Below are 20376 nucleotides of genomic sequence, written 5' to 3' on the forward strand. Positions count from 1 at the left end.
CACTATTTAATCTACATTCCAGTTAAGTTTACCTGATAAATACTATGCCATGCAAAATTAGGGATGTTTTCCAGTTTAAAGTAATTTGTATTTTCATTTTACTGAGGTTTACTTCTATACACTCAAAGATTTTTTTTTATATTAATCAGTTCATGTTTTATAATGTTTTTCTATGTATTGACTGTTGTTATCTGAAATTTTAAGGAGTGAGGCAACTCTTGTAATTCAGTGTACTGCAGGAGGCCTTTGGAAGTTTCCATTGGTGTTCATTGCCACAGAGCCAAAAGTGGATGATGTGATCAACATTGAAGCAGTTGGCCTCAATAAGGAATCCATAGTTGGCTTTAAGCTCACAAGCCAGACAAGGTAAAAACACTTACATTCAAGAATTTATGCACTTTTCTGAGGGTTCAACTCCTACTCAAACACATTGGTTAGAATAAATTTGGGCAACATACACATAACTGGGATGCAGCTATTTCATCCATATTTTCAAGAGCTGCATTGTTTCAGTAACAAATGTGATTTTGAAGCTTTGTTGTAGAAAACAGAAGCATTCTACCTTTAGGCTTTGGCTTGAGAGAAAATCTGTGGAATAGATCCACATGTTTATGTTATGATTTTTTTTTTTGCCCTAAAAGGTTTAGGATGATGTTAAAATATGTAATACAATGTTAAGGAATGATAATAATTTTGTGCTATTAAAGGCTCACTAGTAAGACTTTAAAAGCTAGTGCTTTTACTAATAGATTTTTTCAATGTACTTTATGCTTACACCAAGTTAAAAACATTCCCTCACCTTGTGCTTTAAAGAATTTTAAATGTGCCATTCTTTTTAAAGTACTCTTATTGTATTATATGTGTGCTATGAATTCATCTCTGCTTCCACTTGCTAAAATAATGGTGTAATTCTTCAGTATTTTGTTGCTCTCATTTTTTAAAAGCCCTGCAGAAACCCCTGTTAATATATAATTTTTGCATATTTCAGTTATTTCCCCAGAGTTTTACAATGTTACAGTAAACTTACAATGTCATTTGTATACAGCAGGAAGTCAAGGAATAAATTGTGTGTGTGATAATGATAGATATGCTTAAAATATTAAACAGGGAATCTGAATGGGTCACAATGTTTACAATCTATGTACCTTATGGAAGTTTTAAATTTTCTTTTATTTTCTTTTAAATTAACAATTTTTACTATATATCTAGAAGGTGTGCCAGATATGCAGATTGACACTTTCATGGTGGATACATCCTTTGGTTTCATCCTCATCAGGAAATGTATTTGGTTACAACTGATTTTTAAGCTTGTTTCCAAAAGCTGTGTCTCTAAGAGGGACAGTTGTTCCAGGTTTTAGATGTCTGTCAGTGATGTTAATTGAGGACTCTGACAAAGGCTTCTATCACAGTGTTCAAGTTAACAGCTTCAATAGAGTGGCTGTTTCAGGAACAAAAGCAAAGCAATTGCTCTGGCAATACTATAATCTCCTGGTAGGTGTTTGATAGCAGTGAAGATACCTGATGTTCTCCAGAAAGGTGTTATAAAACCTGACTCATTATAGTTATATGGAGGAAGGGCAGCAATGGAAGATAGATTCTCTTTTGCCCTTAAACAAATTTCAACTTTATTTTATATAGCAAGTGTTCCTCCCGTACATTTCAAATGCAAAATGTAATGCTTGCATGTATTAAAAAAGCTCTGTGTTATAAACAGTACCAGGAACTCCACTCATGAGGGTGCCTTGGGAAAAGCACAGCCAGCAGGTCAGGGAGGGGATCCTGCTCCTCAGCCCTGGGAGGATCCCCTGGAGTGCTGGGTCCTGTTCTGGGCTCCTCAGGACAGGAGAAACATGGAGCATCTGGAGTGGGTCCAGTGGAGGGTGACAAAGGTGATGGAGGGACTGGAGCATCTCACTGAGGACAGGCTGAGGGAGCTGGGGCTGTCCAACCTTGAGATATCTGAGAGGGGCCCTGATCCCTGTCAGTGTCTGCAGGGAGGGTCAGGGCATGGACCAGGCTCTGCTCCGTGGTGCCCAGCAATGGGACAGGAGGAACAGACAGAAACTGAGGCACAGAAGTTCCATCTGAACATTAGCAATAATTTATTTCCTGTTTAATGACCAAACACTGGAGCAGATTGTCCAGAGAGGGTGTGGAGTCTCTCCCAGTGGAGATATCCAAGAACTGGCTGGACACAATCCTGTGCTGGGGGCTCTGGGGTGACCCCACTTGGGCAGGGAGGCTGGACCTGGTGACCCACTGGGATCCCTTCCAGCCTGACCCACTCTGTGGTACTGTGAACTGCTCCATAAATTATATATTGCTTTATCTTTCCTGTGATTTGCTTAAGAGATTTTGATGGTGGAGGTTTTGTGTAGAAATAGAACACTCAGCCAACCAACACATAGTATAGAGGACCTGCAGATTAAAAGCAATTACATAAGAAAAACATATATTACAGGTGTAATTTAATGCTTGAATAACCCAAATTATTCAGATTAAAAATAAAATAATGAAATATTAAAACAGGGTTTAAAATTTTTGGATAGGATACAAAGTGCCATCCTATAGATCCTCCCTGAAAAAACAGATGATCAGCCCTTTGGAATTTTCTTGGTTATCAATTAGCAGCACAATCCATAGAGAAGCAGTTCTGTGACTTTAGGAGAGATGAGGTTATTTTCTCCTTGCCTGTATAGATACTTGATGTCTTCTTTTTTTATGCTGGACAGTAGCTCCTGGCACTGCTGCTTGGGGAGGAACTGTGGAGGAAGCAGGTGTATTTCTGAGTAACCTGCTAGGGAGGGACTCTGCAGATCTGTCTTTTTCTCCTGCTACTGCCAGGAGAGAGGGGTTGCACAGCATCACTGAGGACACCTCTGCATCTTTTTAAACTAGCAAGGTGCATAGTGGTGCAACAAAGAGTATATGAGAGCCACAGGCCCTAAAAAAGGCTCAGGATCTTCTTAAGAACAGATTAGGATTTATCTATCTATCTATATATATATTATATATTTAGGAATATATATATATACACACACACACCACGTTGAATGAGGATTTTTCAGTGCTCCACAATAAATCTATGAGATCAATAGATTTAGCTTTCATTTTCTTTACAGCTAGTGCAACTCAAATGTGGCCTTCCTCCTTAAATTCCACATTCCTCCCCTCCCTCCCCCAAAATCCTGTGTGTGTACAGGATATCTCAGAATGAATTAATGATTTTGGAAGGATGATCAGTTAAAAATGGGAGGTCATTGCTACACTCTTCACAAAGATCTGCAGTAATGAAAGCTCCAGCAGTTCATGAAAATGTGTAATGCAACCTTTCAATACATTTAAATTTCACACAAGGAGAAATAGCCCAATATCTTCTCCAGAAAATAATGAAAGATACTGAGAATGCAGCTAAACAGTTTTATTGCATGAAGAAAACAAATGTATTTTTTAAAACTATATGCACCTCTGTCAGTTGGAATAGAGTAGACCAATATTTTACTTTCAGCTTTAAAAATTCCTAAGGGGACATGTTATTGAAGGTTTTTTTGTATTGGCATTAAGCTTGATTAGAGTCAAATCAGCAGATTTGACTTCCTAAATAAGAAAAATCTACCACTTCTTAACATTCATGGATGACCTTTTTCGGGTTTTATCATAAATGCAGGAGTAATTCAACACCAGCTGAAATCATTGGCAGCATTTCCACTGGAGTAATTTGTTTTAGTATAAACCTCTAATGTTTGAGATAATATTAGTGCTTGTTTTAATACCAAATGCATTATTGAATGCCAGTGGTTTACAGAATGACAGCAGTTTTAACAAAAAAAGGAAAGACTATTATCCTTGGAAATAAAACTCACAGAAATTTATTTGATTGATACCTATCTTAAATTATTGGTCTGTTATTTTATGTTGAAATCTGTAACTGAACATAAAATAAAAACTCTCAAAGTGATACTTTGTTAAGAAAACTAGCCATTTCTATATTTGACACACTGAAGATAGATTAATGTATTTTTAATCAATTAAGTTTGGGATCAGGACATTTGCATTAATACAGAAGTGGGGTTTTGGAGCTTATTTACTGCTCTATCTTCCTGTACAGAGTTATTTTGATGGTTGGACTTATTTCTTCACATTAAGATACTGATGTCCACCTACAGCAGAATGTTACCTTATATTTTCCAGGGCAAATACTTCAGTAGCCAACATGAGATGTGTGGAATAGATAGATAGATAGATAGATAGATAGATAGATAGATATTTGTTAACACTATATTCGCTTGAAAATCTTCTGTAAACTACACTACATTTGAAGGATTAGTCAAGCTGGGGGATAATTCTCTCCTATTTGTTCTGTCTGCTTTTTTCTCATGTAGAGTTTCCTTTCACCAATTTAATTCTGCCTTCCCACATACCTGTTAGTGATTGTTACAATCATGTATGACTTCCCATATGCAGTAGAATTTTTTCCATCTTTCCATCCTGCCCTGTCATTTGAATCCTGTGTTTATCACAAGCAGGATATTTGTTACATTAAGGAATCTTCTCGGATAAACTCAAACTGCCCCTCTGAAAAACGTGGCACCTGTTGTCACAGCATCAAAAAAAAAAGCAAACTGCCTCATGTTCTTGTGTTGATGTGATCTCCACAGAGGGGCATCTGCAAAATCCAAGGCTCCACCTGATTATGGAAACAGAGCTAGAATAAAGAGGAAGAAAACCCCAAACTGGTGGACTGAGGAGATGAGAATAAGGATGAAATTAGGCTTTAAAATGACTACACATGCAGATTTATTTCTCTTAACCTACTTTTCATTGGAGATTTTTCTTATTTCTTCTATATACATTTCCTACTGCATAGAATAAATGTTCAATTAAAAAAATTCCTTGGTCACACAAAATTATTTTTAATTCTGAGGAATTAGTGGGCAACTCATTTTGTTTCTGTACCTCCCTTATTTTGAAGGAAAAACAACAAAAAATGTTTACAATTACAATTTTAAGAACCATTTCTATTTTCCTCTAATTACTGCTATATTTCATTAGAACTACCACAAGCCAGGATTAAGTGTGCTGCAAGAAAATGCATTTGTTAAATTCTTAGTTCATTCATCCTCTCCTTCTCTCTCTCACATGTTGCTGTGTATGTTACAGGCCTGGATTCCTCTGCCAATCTCTTTGTTAGCAGTTCTGCAAAATTCTACCACCAATCTAAAGATGTAATTAGAATACTTCCTCTTAGTACTTCCCACACAGCGGCAGCTGCAAAGCACAAATGTTGAATGGGCTCCATTTTTTGGAGCCTGAGTGGAGACTAGTGGAAAATATTGATGATGTAAACATTCAGCAGACTTTTCACAAAGTTGTGATCACCCTTGCTAACAATGCAATCCTTGACATGTCACACATTTAGCCAGGACCTGTTTGCAGCCATCACTCAATCTGCAAACAGCACCCCTGGGTATAGCAGGGATGAGACAGAAATGAGCTTGTGCAGATAGAACCTCTAACTCCTGCTCTGGTTTTACAGCATGCACACACAAAAAAATGGCATCTTAGGGTTGGTAAAGCATTTGTCATGCAGTGCTTGCTCATATTTTTTGAAAGTCCTTTAATTCTACAGCAGCCTTTCCAAAGAAGTGATAGCCAGAGTTTTAAAGCTTTACTGATGTTCAGAGTTCAGGATTTAGAGTGGTCAATTAAACTAGAGTTAGTTTGGGTATGAACCGTAACCAATTCTTATAAATAATAATGAGTTACTAATTTGTTTTTCCATTGCATTTTTTTGTTGATAAGAAATTATCTAAATCATACCAAGTATCACTAATGATTCTATAGAATTTGACAACAGCATATAATTAATATGTTTTAAAGACTTGACTGTGTAATAACTGAAATTTCTTGTGTCATCCAACAGATGTTAACTACAAATTAAAATAAAAACATTAGTTTTTATTTTAATTAGTTATGGTTAACTATTGTTTGAACTATTGTAACATTTTAATAACCCTTATTTCTTGAAGCAGTTACCTGCTTTACAGATTAAGACATTTTGTTACTCTTCTTTTATTAGCAAAAATACCCAAGCATTTGACCAAAAGGACTACGTGCTGGTATTTTTTATGTGTGGCTTTTCAAAATGCTGAGTTTTGTAAAGGAATACATTTCTACAGGAATAATTTACTGCTTCAGTAGTTTTGGGAAGAGAAACATTAAACCTATTTTGAGCCATAATGTAATAAATATGTCCAGTTTTGATGAGTATTTTATAAATTTTGGAGTGTGAGCTCTACAGGAATATAAATTTTAAGTTCTTCTTTAGTTGAAGATACATTGTTGCTGCTATTGTTTTTTGGTTTAATAATTTGAAAATTGTGTAGCATGAGAACATTGATAAGCAGAGACTTCTATATAAGGACAAGGTTAAAGGATTAATTATAAAAATGTCCATGTAAGACAAGACAACCTCTTTTCCAGGTTGTCATGATGTGATTGTACAATTATTATTTAAATTCAAGTTAGTGTTTACTCTTGTTCATTATTTGAGTAAGGGCAGAGTTTGTGTTGTCTGATGGCAGAATCAAACCATTATGAGAGGAGTTAAGGAAAGACAGATGGGAAAACCCATTTACTGTCTTTGTTTTATAAGGCTTCTGCCCTTACCCTTTCTAATTCATTTGGGCTTGGTTTATATGTGTTTTCAAAACTCTACACATCATTAAGCTTTATAAAGTGTGTTCATATCTGCCACCCTTCTTGAAAAAGTGCAGACTGCCTCTCAACTGACCTTCATGGCTGAGAAGTGACAAGCCAAACATTCACTCCAGAGCTGTTCCACCTGAAGGATTAATCAAAAAGGAGGAATTAAATTTTAATAAGTTTAAGAAACAGAATTATTAATTTTTAATTACACACTAAATATACAGACACAGAAAATTATAGTGTCTGAAATTCAGGTGCTATTCTGGGAATTTCATCTCCAGATTTCTCTTTATTATAAAAGATGAGAAAGCAATTTACTTGTGCTAGTGAGGTCCCCAACATTCCAGTTCATCTCTCTAATGTGAACAGCAGTGAAAGCGCTGCTTGTTTGGTCTCAGGGGGAATTTTCAGATTTATTTTTAAAACAATGCAAGAGTCATCAGCGAAAAGTTTCTGTTTCTGATTTTGTATAATTTTTTTCATTGCTGGTTTTTGTACCATCTTCATCACAATCCCTGCTGGCCTATCATATTATGGCTATGCATTTAATTTGTCAGGATTTCTATTTTCCTTACTTGGACATAATTTCTACTCAGAGAAACATTTTGCAATCAGTAGACACCCTGACTCTTTTGTTTAAAACTGACAGGCTTTGGGAACAGGAATGTTTTAGATGTGATTATATGTGTTCATGCCAGTTCATATGCCTTTATGTATTTTACTTAAAAATTATAGCTGCCTCTAGTAGCTTGTTATAATGCTGTCAAGAAGCATGCAGATTTTATTTAAAGCTTTTTTATTTTTTTTTTCTTTCCATTTTTAAAATCTGACCAGGGTGATGTAATAACATTATTTTTCTCTGATTTGGTAAATATCTTGTGCATAATTATAGGTGAGTTTTTTGACAGTTTCACTTTAAACTGTCTGATCCCCTTGTCTGGACAAAAACTGTGGGTTTTTTCTCCTCTCTGTTTTCTGACTGTTTAGATGACTCTTAAAAATACCGAAGCAAGTTACTGTTGCATATCTCCCTGCTAAGAGGCAATTTCTGCAGGAATGAAATCTGTATTTTCCTGTGTTTGCTGAGTAAGCAGCCTGTCCCCTGCCTCATTTCCCCCAGCACTTCATCATCACATCTGTGGTCCAAGTCGTGCTCTTGGATGTCTTACAAAAACACCAAGCACTTACTGGGAGTTCTCATCCCTAACTATTCACTGGAAGACAGACTGAGCATGGGAGACACTGAAAATGCTGCCTTGAAATGTTCCTGAAGCCAGTCAATAGAGCAGTGATGCTGGAAATGAAAACCTGTATCCGGGTCTGTTTTCAGCATGAAAATATTTATCTCAGGCATTTTTGATGAGTGCTCTGCTCGGCTGCTCAGTCAAGATCTGTCACTTCTTTTTGATCCCATTCCTGCTGTCTGTGTGTAGTAGATGTGCTCTAGGCATTCACAGCTGAGCACTTCTTTTGGGAAACAAAGATGTGAAAATTCCAGACTTACCTGGCCCATGGATGGGAGCTCAGGCCCAGCAGGATTAGTGCTGATGGCCCAGGGCTATAAACTCAGGGCACAGCTTTAGGCACCACAAAAAGATGTTATTTGCATAAGTTTGATGTCAAGACTGGAATGTAGTTTCAGATATCCAGTACTTTTGCCCACCTTGCTGTCACCTAGAGGAAAAGCCAGGCTAAATCTGCTGATGCACCCAAGTCCAAAAGCAATGCTTAGTATCAGTTCATTTTTGTGGAGGCAACAGAAGCTTTTTGGTTTCTTTTTCTGCACTCTCACTGTTTGTTTCTATAAACTGGCAGTGTGACCTTTTTTTCAGGAGAGCATTTTGAATATAGAGCAACCTTTCATGAGAACAGATTCCAAGAGAGGCCTATTATTAAACAAAATTACAGAGGCCCAGCATGCCACCCACAGGATAGCGCTTGCCCAGGAACTGTGGAATATTTCCACGGAGATATGACTTGCCATAAAATATTAAATTTCATTCCTTTGTGGGTATTTTCTTTGAAAAGTATTATTTCTGGTGTGACAGTCCATGAATAAACAGATTTGAACAGCTTTTCTTTGAGATGCTGTTAGCTTTCCATTCTTCAGGTTTTATCAATACAGGAAAATGTATTCCCTCTAAGTGTGCACGATACTTGCCCTGCTGTACAGTGCCAGGCTGTTGTGGATTAATTTTTGACCATCCCATTGTATTTCTACTTTCAATTTCCTGTGTTCTCCTTCTGTTCAGAGAGTGATAGAGTTGTCCTCAGCAACACACATAAAGACTAAAAGGAGAATGCCTCACCAGAAAATACAAAAATGTACGTTCTTTTCATGCTGAGAATGTTTATGGCAAGGAGTCCCTGAGGAATTGTGATGGACAAGCTTTAGTTTGGGATTGGCTTAGGATTGTTCTATAGTGCTCAGCCACTGTCTTCACCAGTACTAGGGTTTTCTTTGGGTCCAACAGCACTGCTGTGAACCAAGGCATTAGACAAGATCTGCAGTACCTGTGAGAGAAATTCTTTGAGATAAGAGATACACAGTACTATCAATACAGGAACTTAATTATGTTACTGTAAAAATCTTAAAATGTTCAGTCTATGGGATATGAAAAATGTGAAAACAGTGATAAAAATTATTACTTTCCATATCTCCATTTCAAGGCTTTAAGAACTCCCTCCTAGTCTAGTTTACACTCTGCCAGAATGCAAATTCAGTTCTAGTCATAAACCCTAATAAAATGGGTAGCTTGTCAGTTTTATTTGATTAGAGATTGGAAAAGGGAGTACTTTTAATAGGAAAAATGGATTGTCACTCTGATATGGAATTTACTTCTATCACTGTTATGATATTTTTACAAGTCAAATGATTCTTTTTTTTTTCCTAGTGGGAAATGATATCATTATTCCATAGTTAATATAATATTTATAATAGCATGTAAATGTGTTTGAAATTGAATATCAGTATGCAGGTCCCTGTGTATAAATAAAGAACCACTACAAAATAATTACTCTGTAAGTAAGCATGCTGTTAATATTCCATATTCATTCCATGCCATGTTTCCTGAGTCATGCCACATGGTGGCCTAAGTGTTAGATTGCAGATAAATTCTGTGAAGATGCTGTAAAAGGCACAACAGTCTCCTGTTTTTGTGCTTTTCTGCAGGTACCCAGAGCCATTCACTGCACACTTCCTGGCAGGCAGTGATCCTGATTTCCTTGTGATGCCACAAGCTGGAGAGCTTCTCCCCGAGGGCACTGGGGGAACCCATATAACAGTGGGGTACAAGCCAAGGATGTATGGCAGGAAGCACACAGCAACCCTGGTCATTGAGGTAAGCCTTCCCCAGGGCAATCACAAATCCTCCTGCAGGAGTGCAGCAGGAGGAGAAATCCTGCACCAAGGAGCAGCACTGGAACACACCCAGTGCATGTGCTGGGATGGCTTCGCTACTCCTCACAATGGACAAGAATAAAACTAAATTTGGAGAGTTAACTGATGACAAACTGGAAAAAACATACTGCATTTTACACTTTATTTTACACTTTATTCCAATTTCTACATTACCCTTTTGCCATCAGCACCAGAGGCAGATACTTCATCTTGATACGTTTGCCCCAACTCCATAGACAACATGATTTTCACAGAGAATCAATATAATCCTGTTTAAAATTGTGGAGAATATAAAAGTAGTTGAATATGTGAAGCCTAGGTTATTGATTTTAATTGTATTATACATCTTATATTATCAAAGGCTCAAAGAAGGCAGGTGCCCAACTGCAGAGGAGAGAATTTCAGAGCACAAAGCCAGGAATAGCTCTTTTGAAGCAAGATGCAAAATAAACAAAAATTATTTGCAACCAAATAGCCTGTGTAAGTGTGAAGGTCAGGAAACATTTGAAGACATGTATTCCTTCAACTGTTAAAATGCTCTCAGAAACTAATTTTCAAGTTTTAAGTTATTCTTTAGAAGGAATCTGTTGAAAACACACAGCAGGGGCAAAACCCCACATTCTCTATAAATCATGGTTTGTACTTTCACTCTATTCACTGCATGCTGGTAGTGTTTTCAGCCTACTATATTAGAAGTGAAACAGCAATATTGATTTCAGAAATAAGATGGTCAGAAAAAATTTGATAAAAAGATGCATGGCAAATCACTATAGTGTTTTATCTCTAGAAGTGACAACTAGTATGACAGTGAGTAAGAAATTCAAATCCTGGAAAAAACAAGGTCCTTCAACCCCTCCTAGTTGTTTTCTTTTACTGTATTAGATGTCTGATTCATGCAATCTCCTTACATAAACAGCAATGATGCTTATCTCTCTTCCATTTGAAAAATAAGATGGCTTACTGAATATATTTTGTCCTATTTTGTGTTTAAAAAGTAGTGTAGGACACAGCTACAGAGCTCAGACACTTGAAGTTTTGGAGCTGAACTGCTCTTTTTAGGCATGGCACATACAAATGCAGTACCTGTGCTTGTCCTTGGCTTAGCTTTCATCACTAGCAAGGAGATTTTACCATAAATCTGTCTGGAATGGGACAAACACAATGATCAAAGGCTATTATTAGCTCTTTAAGAACTCAGGCAGTAATTCAGAATTTCCTTTTAGGAATTTATCAGTATAGATGGCCTGTGTCTAATTGGATTTTTAAGCTACATGCACTCACACCTCAGTCTGTGGTGATGATTTGGGCAGACAGCTCTTCTCATCTCCACCTTTGGTACTGTGTGTGGCTGCAGTAAGTCAGTCATTCATACATATTACATATATATATATATATATATATATATATATAGATCAGATCACATCTTCTTGTATCTATTCCTGGATATTAAAAAATACATCAAGGATTCTTGATTCTCACGAGCACAACTCCATCACAGTCTGTTAGAGCTGTTTCTAACATTCTGACTCAAATTGCAGAATTAAGTGGTTTCAGTAATGTTTTTTGATGAGGCTTCTGTTCTCTTTGCTCTTTTTGGTAGCCCTTTTCTGTACTCCAGACTTTCCCCTTTGTGCTCCCCAGAAGCTTTAATTCCTGCAATTCTGGTGAAAGGCAGAGCATCTGTGGCTGTGTGTGATTCAGCTGCTGTGCTCTCAGCACTGACCTGGTGTAAGATTTTATGAGATGTTGAGAGTACCTGATACTAATATCTGCCTTTTGTGTTTGTTGAAATAATTTCCCTTAATAAACTGAGGGAGACAGACTTAGTAAGATATATTAAATAAAAGCTGTATTAAATCATTCTTATTTGGGGAATAACAGTGGAGGTGGTGAAATGCAATTTGTGTTTGACCTAACACTGAAGAGCCTTTCTTGCTTGTATCCTCTCTAGCCAATATATTGGCTGAGGCTCTGGGCTATTTTTAGAAATGTTGAAGAAGCTTCTTTTCTTTTGCAGTGCCTCTCTTCTGCTGCTGCTGTAATAAAGGATTACAGTGCTCTTGCTTTAAAATGTCTTTTGCATTTTCAAGTGTAAACTCATACTCCAAACACTAACGTATTTTTATTATTAAATTCTTTGAGTATCAGGTTTGTAATTTTTGTGTGTTCCAATGAACAGTGATAATTAAGCTGTAAAGTAGTAGAGATAGGAGAGTAAGTCCTCATGTTCATGTTCATCATTACAATTGTGTTGTAAAGGAAAATGGGAGCTTAGGATTATGGAGGAAGATCCTACAGTCATCTTTTTCTCATTTGTTTTTAAATTTTAAACCCAAACATTGTATGTACGATTTTTTTGTTTTATTATCCTGCTGAAAACCCAGTGCTGAAAAGCTAATTAGCATTAACATATATGTACCAGTCTGTCTCTACCAGAACTTAGTGTGTATATTTTACCAACGGAATGACCAACTGAATGCATATATATATATGTATAATTGAAATCATGTTGACTAGTTTACATTTCTGCACACAAATCAAGTACTTCGTGGGATATGGTATGAAGTCTTTGAGAATTCAATGAATTCTTTTATATTCATGAATCCTTACAATAGATTTTATTAATGGCAGGAAACCTTAATTACTTTGCTGAAGCAGTTAAAGCTTTTTAACCATCATTAAAACTTCTGTTCTCAGTCAACTACATCTCAAAACAATTGAAGTTAGATAATTATTTAAATAGCTGCTAGGAACCTTAATTTTGCAGAAGTGACATAGAAAATTACTTTAAAATTTTATGTAGATCAAAGAATGAGCTATTACAAAAAGGCAGTAAGGAAAATATTCATGCTTGTTTCTTTGAAAAAGCTTGTAGCTTTGAATGAGGACATCAAATCTTAATTGAGCTACAGGTGAGAAACAGTGAAACTGTGCCTGAACAGCATTTTTAAATAGCTATTTTTCTATAATCAAACTTCTAAATTTAGAATTGCCTTCATAAACAGTGCAGTTCTGAATGAAAAAAAATATTATCTCTAATGATAAATAAGTGAAGAGAGCACACTGCTTAGATGGGCTGTAAAGTGCTGTGAGGACAGAAAGGACTTCCTGAGCCCCAGTGACATCCCAGAGCTGTGGTGTGCCAGTGAGGCTGAACAGAGAAGTGACAGAGCTGAGGGATGTCCAGGTGCAGCTGGGACTGGAATCACTGCCAGGCACAAGGTGGAGCAGCCAAGAGGATGGGAATCCTTGGCAAAGGGAATGTTCTTGTAGGCTTGCAGTTAATTTCCTTTCACAGTGCTGAATTCAGCCGGCAACCTGAGCAATTGCTTTTTAATTCATGTGTGAGACTTCTGAGATACTCTAAAGCAGGAGGCACACACAATAAGTCTTAAATGATAAAATAGGTGTCAGAGTGAACCAGATTGCAGGTAACATTATCAAGCCCTCCAGAAGTCAGGCTTGTGCACCTTTATTACTGAATAATCACTAACTTAGCCTATGGAAGATAGCATATCAAAACCATTTGTCATGCTGCTCTGCAAATAAATGATGCAGTGTGCCAGGCACAGTATCCAGGTGTGGCTTCTCTAAACCTGTCTATGCAAACTTGCATATCTTAACAGCAAACAGTTCTGTTACATATTCAGCAGCTTGCTGAAGCTGCCTTGTTCCTGGTGGATTTCTTAATTACCATAGTTCAATGTTATTTTAAGTTTTATCTCTTGAAAAGAATGAGCAAGGAAAAATGTAACTAACTTACTAGAATAATTGAAGTAGTTTCCCATTAAATAAGATACATGTTGGTGCTGGCTTGAGTTGTAGGGTTAGAAACAGAGTGCAGAAGCAGTACTCAACATTTTTGGATTCACAAGCATGAGGAAAGGTTACTTTGCTTATTGAGACTTACAGTTCTGATAATGGAAAAAGGTGATAATAATGTGGGAACCATTGCTGTAAAAGGGTAATGAGAAGACTGTCAGTCCTGAAGGATTTTGATTATATAATGTCTGAGCAATGCTGTGAAACACCTAATATTTGAAGTACAGAAACCAATTAGGTATATTTTAATTATATCTGAAAGTGTTCTTTAAGCTAAGAAAAGTTTTCTTATGCATCCTCTTTATTAGAAATTGATCAGAGCCTAGATGGGCATTTGTCTGCTTGTGGGAGGTGGTTTTTATTGCTTTGGGTTTATTTCCCCTTCTTTCCTTCACTTATCAAGCTATCATTGATGCATGAATTTTCTTACATTTGCTCTTCCTTTACAAAGTTCACATAAAGGTTTGCTTTAATTTCATTCTGTATACACTGATGGTAATTGGTCTTTTTTTTTTGTTTGTATAACAAAATCTTGCAGTATAAATCAATGGCCAGGAAACATTTGGTGTAATACCTGTAATTTCCTCTGGTTTTACTTTTTTAGGAAGGCTTGTGAATTGTATTTAGATTTTTTTGAGTTAACAGTATTTGGAAGCTAACTGGAATACAATATTCCTTGAAATTCCTGATCCTTGCTCCCAATCCACTTTCCTAACAGGTTGCTTTGGCAATTATTTACCATGTACTTCAATAGCACTTCCAGCCTACAGGGAACACCCATGGAAAATCTGTGGTTTGCAAATTATTACTATGAATCATGATCATCAGTAAAAATGGGTTGGATACCAAACAAATTGATTTTTATATAAATTATTTGGTGACTGTTACCAGTATTGGCTGAATAATTTGCTTCATGAACATTACTCAGTCAGCCATCAAGATGATTGAATGACTTAACTTGAATAACTTACATTATGTAGTAAGAAGTGGCAGTTTATGTCTCATTTTTAATTGTTAAAAACATTTTTCAGAGAGATTTAGCTCAGTACATGGCCATTACTCCAGTCAGGTGAGCCAAATTGTTATTCTCTTCACATTTTGATTCAGGAATACTGAGGTTTTGAAAAAAAAAGTCATTCGTTTCAACAAGAAATCCTCCCTCAGATTGTCAAGGACATTCAGAATATGCTCTGGTCTTCCTTCTTAAATTGTGTGTGAAATAGGCCTAGATCTGCATCACAGGAAGCCTGGATTCTTAACTACCTATGTTTATATCAGATATATCTTCTTAACTGAGATTCTCTTTTCTAATTCTGTTCTAGTCATAGTGCGGATTGCAGTGGATTTGATACTTTCATCTTTAGACTTTGTTACTACCAGAGCTAGTATTGGAATTATTCCAAATTTGATACAATAAACTGCACTGCCTTAAAAATAGGAAGTGTTCCTCTGATTTGGGAAATTTTGGCCTGCTTTTGAGGCAAGTAAATGCTGCTTGTAAATCAAATATTCTATCACAATTCTATGGTCATATGTGGATGGCCTTTGGAAGTCTCTCTTCTTCCTCTCCACCATTCCAGGAAAGTCTAAAACTGTGATGATCTGTGCTTTCCTTTGCTGTGATACGTCTGGCCTGGAAACCCAAAGCAGCAGCTTTGAGGCACTTGCATGAGGCACACATGAATTTTGAAGATAGACTTGCTCTTGCTGCAGTTTTCATATTGGTTAGAATAATTACTGGAGTTAAGCTTTACAGACTTATCCCAAAAAAATTACTTACAGCTTGAGAAACTAATATTGTTCTCTTGGAAATTAAGTATTGTAGTATAAGAGACATTTATGGTTGCCTAAAGTTTCCTGAAAATTACTTAAATCTGGGTTGCCTTGAAAATTACTGATTTCTGGGCGGTTCTAATGCTAAACAAAGAACCCCAAGTTATGCTGACAATTACAGTGACTTTTCCATGTGTGTGACACTCGTTTTCCTTTAGCAGAAAATGCTGAGCTTACCTTACACAACATTAATTTTTTCATTTAATGTGTAGATAAATTTTTCCTCAATGCTTGTTTCTAGTAGTCTTGGATGATGGCACATGATTTACAATAGGTGAACTATCATAGTTCAAGATGAGATATTAGGGTGGAGTTGCAATGTCTCCTACTACAGAAGACCTGACACAGCAAAAGAATACGCAGCTTTTTTCAACAAGTCAAGCCATAACCCTTTGTTTCCCACTGGACACACAATCCAGGATATTTCTATGGCAAACAGGAAATTAACATAAGGTTATTACTACCAGGAAGTCTGTATCCATTGTTTGATGCTGATGATAAGTGGAGAGATAGAACAGTCCACCGTTTTTGTTTAAATCACACTAATTCTATGGACTAATTCTAATTACTAATTCCATGGACAGTCAAGTCACAATATGTGGGGATTTAATGAACGAAAATAGCTTTTTTAGTAACTTGCTACTAGGTTTAAATTATTGGCTGAAACACCTTTTGTATCTTTTTCTCTGACCTTGAAATAATCCATGAGACTTTCACACAGTGAGTATGACACTGAGGTTAAATTACCTTTAAACTAAATTGATCATCTACTTTATTAAAGAAAGATAAACTATTTAATTTTGTACTGAAGTTAATGAATAAATGAGCTCATTTTGGAGAGCTACTTCTTTTAAATGACAGCTTTACTTTTGGACATAAAACTGGTTCATGTCACACCTGCTTTTGCTGGTTGTTACCTTTACAAACAGTAGAGTTACTGGTTCATTTCACAGTATTATACAAGGTTGAGAATAAAGATGAGTTAATCTGCCTGTTTTACGCAGAATATTATTAAATTTAAATTTAAATTTTGCTTTTAGTAGGATAATAATAAAAATTTTGAAAAACTAAGCATGCATGGTGAAATATCTACTGAGTTCTCAATTACTAATCTTACTGGAATAAGGCAAGTCATTCAGCAGACAGCATGTAAAATCAGTACTGCCCATTTTCAAGTGGAGGTTTCTTTAAAAATACACAGCAAAAACCCCATAGTTACTATTTCAACATTGGTGCAGAAAAGTATAATTCAGTACCCAAAATGCTGGTTAAAACTACAATTAGAGATTGATATGATGATGGCATTTAGGAGCTGTAAGTGTATGCAGTATTTCTATGAAATAATGTAAATGTTCTATAAGTGCACAGCAGAGCACAAAGCCTGAGCCAAAGAGTTTATGGTTTAATGTTGTGAAACTTTTTGTTGTTGAGTATCTGTATTATAAATTCAAAACTGCTTGCAATGATACTCCTTAAATATAATATAAATTATCACTGAACAGGGTAACAATAGGAATGGTAGGAAGAAGCATATGAAACATAACAAAGATAAGCATAATAGATTCAGACTTTTTCAGTGGCAAGTACAAAACTGATGTAACAAAACTTAGTAAAGTCAAGAAAAAATTTATCATGATATTTTTCCCTCTTCTGTACGTTGTTGTAAATCTGGGATGCCTCCACAGAAGGTTGGAGGTGGAGAAGGTTCACCGCTCATCTCTGTGGCTTTTGTAGTGCTTTACCTAGACCATAATTAAATGACAAAATGCAAGGAATACCAAGACAAATATACACACTGTGCTTTGGAGGTGGTTGATAGCATTTATGGTGTGTGAAATTCAGTCACAATTTCTGTGGGTATTGTGGCACCTCTCCACAGGCCAGATCTGGCTGGGGTACTGCCATGCCCAGCAGCAGAGCAGGAGCACAGAGCTCACACTGGAATGAACAAATTGGTCACAAATGCAGCCATGTGGGAAGCTGGACTGCCAACTGAGGGAAAGACTCATGAGCTTTGAGGGTTGACTGTAGCGCTGTTCTCCTGAGCAATTTGAGAGCATATCAGCCTTTCTGACCTTTTGTTTCCTTAGATGAAGAATGACACTGTTAGGTGTAATGTTTCTATCTACAGTGGGTTGTCCTAAGGATTAAGTTTTAAATGGGTGATGAATTCCATGAAGTACAACTCCTCCTGTAATGATAAAACTGGAAGCAACAGAGAAAGGCGACCCTCTGAGCTGTGCCCCTGTAGTTCAGCACAGCAGGAGAGCACCAAAAACCTGCTCTGGAACCACAGCCAGCACAGCTGTGTGACTGCACTGCTGTGTCCTGGGAAAGGCAGACCTTGGGAATTTGGAAATATCACTCATTTCATGTGACTTCCCTGCTCTGAGGCTGCAAAGTCAGAGTCTGCTATGTTCTGTGTACTATGTTCATGCTCTGTGTTCTGTATAAAAGCCAAATTTCACTTGTATGAGTATATTTTCATAGACTTATACATGCCATATTTTTACTCAGTCTTCCTCTATGATTTTTATCTCAGAAGGAGAAAGAAAAGCCCCAAATATAAAACCTGAGATTTTCAGTCACTAGATGTGAGGGAATTGATGACAGTCCATGCCTAAAGTGGGCATGCAATGCTTTGTCGTTTTGCGCTGTACAAAGCTGGGCATAATGACACATAATTTGAGATTCTATACTATCTTTTGGGTTTGTAATATTTCTGTTGTTAGTTTGTAGTTTTGGAATTTGTTTTAAAGAAAAGGATAATAGAAAACTAAAACCCAGGAATATACCTTTTTCCAGATGTAAAGACAGGAAGGTGCTAGAAATTTAGAATAAAGACCTGCTTTCAAAAATTAAAGTGATCTGTTATGAAAGGAAAAGTATTGGAAGATCTGCAAAAATTACACATGAGTTTCTAACAATCAAATTTTAGTTTCAGGACAGCAATGAAGCATGGGAGGTAGACAGCAGCATGCCCTAATATTCATAGAAATAAAACTACCTAAGCATGGATAGATGGGATTTGTAGTAAGAATAAGGACCATGTACTCAGGAAGAATCAAGAATTCAAGCATTACAAGACAATACATGGAAACATATGTTCCATTCCTAGAGACCAGTTATAAACAGAGAGCAAATGAAGAGTGTCATTTTCAATCCACATAAATATGCCTCAAACCAGAGATTCCAACATGAAGTTTCAATTCTCTTGTGCATGCTCTGAATCCTTTTGCTTTAGTTTTGTTCATTGTTTTAATGTGAAAATCCCACCATTTGATATTACATTGTTACAGGTAGCAGAGTTGCAAGTGAATCCTGTGGTACAAACTTGATGCATTTATGTTGTAGTAAGGAACAGTCACCTTTGAAAAGCATACAGAGCTCTTTGAAAAACATATAGACCTCTGGGATTTTAAATAAAAAAGGAATTTTAGATCAGTCAGGGAAGGTAAATTTCTCATCTTTGTTGTGCCTGTTCCTGAATAAAGCTGAATGTGATTTCAGTTCTTTGTTCCAGGAGTGCAATTCTCATTCTTTGTTATTCCAGTGCATTACATAGAAAAGGACAAATATCTTTTGAAATCAGTGTTGCATCTTAAATCACTGATGAATTTACAAGGTATTTGATAATTGATTTTTTTTTCTTTTCATTATTTTCAGACACAATCAATGCAGTGGATATACATAATCAATGGACTTCCTCCACAGACTGAACCACCCACAGTGGCAGCAAAAGTGGTTTGCACCAGCAGCTACAGAGGATCATTCACAGTCCGGCAGCGCAACTTTGTACGTGAAAACCTGAAACTTATAACCACTGGGGTATCCTCACCTATCAAAGGAGCACCTTTGGTCCTTAGGAATAGACAGAAAAAGTTATAATCTGTTAATTTTTGGTGAGAGAACAAATAAATTCTGCAGATAAAAAAAAAAAAAAAGTGGTGTGTTCATTTTTTTAAAAACAGATATGGTATGCATGGATTGTATGTTCTGTATGGAAGATTCAGAGCACTTGAGCCCTAGTAATAGTCCTGTTTTTCTATAAGGGATTTTGGATGCCTAACAATTTATTTATGTCATGCAGATGTCATCAAGTTCAGAGGAAAACCTTTAGGTTTAAAAAAATTATATCCAAAGATTGGGCAACTCAAACTAATGCTTTGCTTTCTGAAGGATGTTGGTTTAATAAGACTGTAATAGAAAGTTTCAGTGAACATTCTGTGTGATGTTCAGCACATCACGCCCATGCAAAACCAACAAGAAAAAACAATCCCTGTTCTCTTCCACAAGAAAATCCTTACCTTTTCTTGGTTTGGAAAAGTTCATTAATTAGGATATCTTTGCTGTGTATAAAATAACAATCTTGTTTTAGTCATCCCATAGCATTTCAAATCTTTGATCATTAAACATAGCACAGAAATGAAATAAAATGTCCTGCTGCAATAATTTTATGTCAGGTATATTTTATAGAGTGCTTTAGAATATTAACATATAGAAGGCTATGAGAATTCAGTGAGTAATGAAGACAGATTTTCCATTTTTTCCTAGAATAATCAAATCAGAGGTGCCATTCCTAGAGTTTTTCTATTTCCATTCTTTAGATGGGA

The 20376-nt window shown here is 36.4% G+C and overlaps 1 protein-coding gene across 1 annotated transcript in view; it reads left to right on the top strand.

Moving 5' to 3' along the window:
* Positions 1-19659, top strand: part of CFAP47 (cilia and flagella associated protein 47) — a 260765-nt gene extending 241106 nt beyond the window's left edge. The window contains exons 62-64 of the mRNA XM_054291296.1: positions 205-366; positions 9881-10049; positions 19430-19659. Coding sequence (XP_054147271.1) covers positions 205-366; positions 9881-10049; positions 19430-19651 — 553 coding nt within the window. The 3' untranslated portion in view covers positions 19652-19659. The remainder of the gene's footprint in view (positions 1-204; positions 367-9880; positions 10050-19429) is intronic.
* The last annotated feature ends 717 nt before the right edge of the window (positions 19660-20376 follow it).

The sequence above is a fragment of the Melozone crissalis genome, unplaced genomic scaffold, assembly GCF_028551555.1.
Source record: "Melozone crissalis strain CALT ecotype California unplaced genomic scaffold, PUWL_Pcris_2 ptg000090l_1, whole genome shotgun sequence".
Taxonomy (NCBI): Eukaryota; Metazoa; Chordata; class Aves; order Passeriformes; family Passerellidae; genus Melozone; species Melozone crissalis.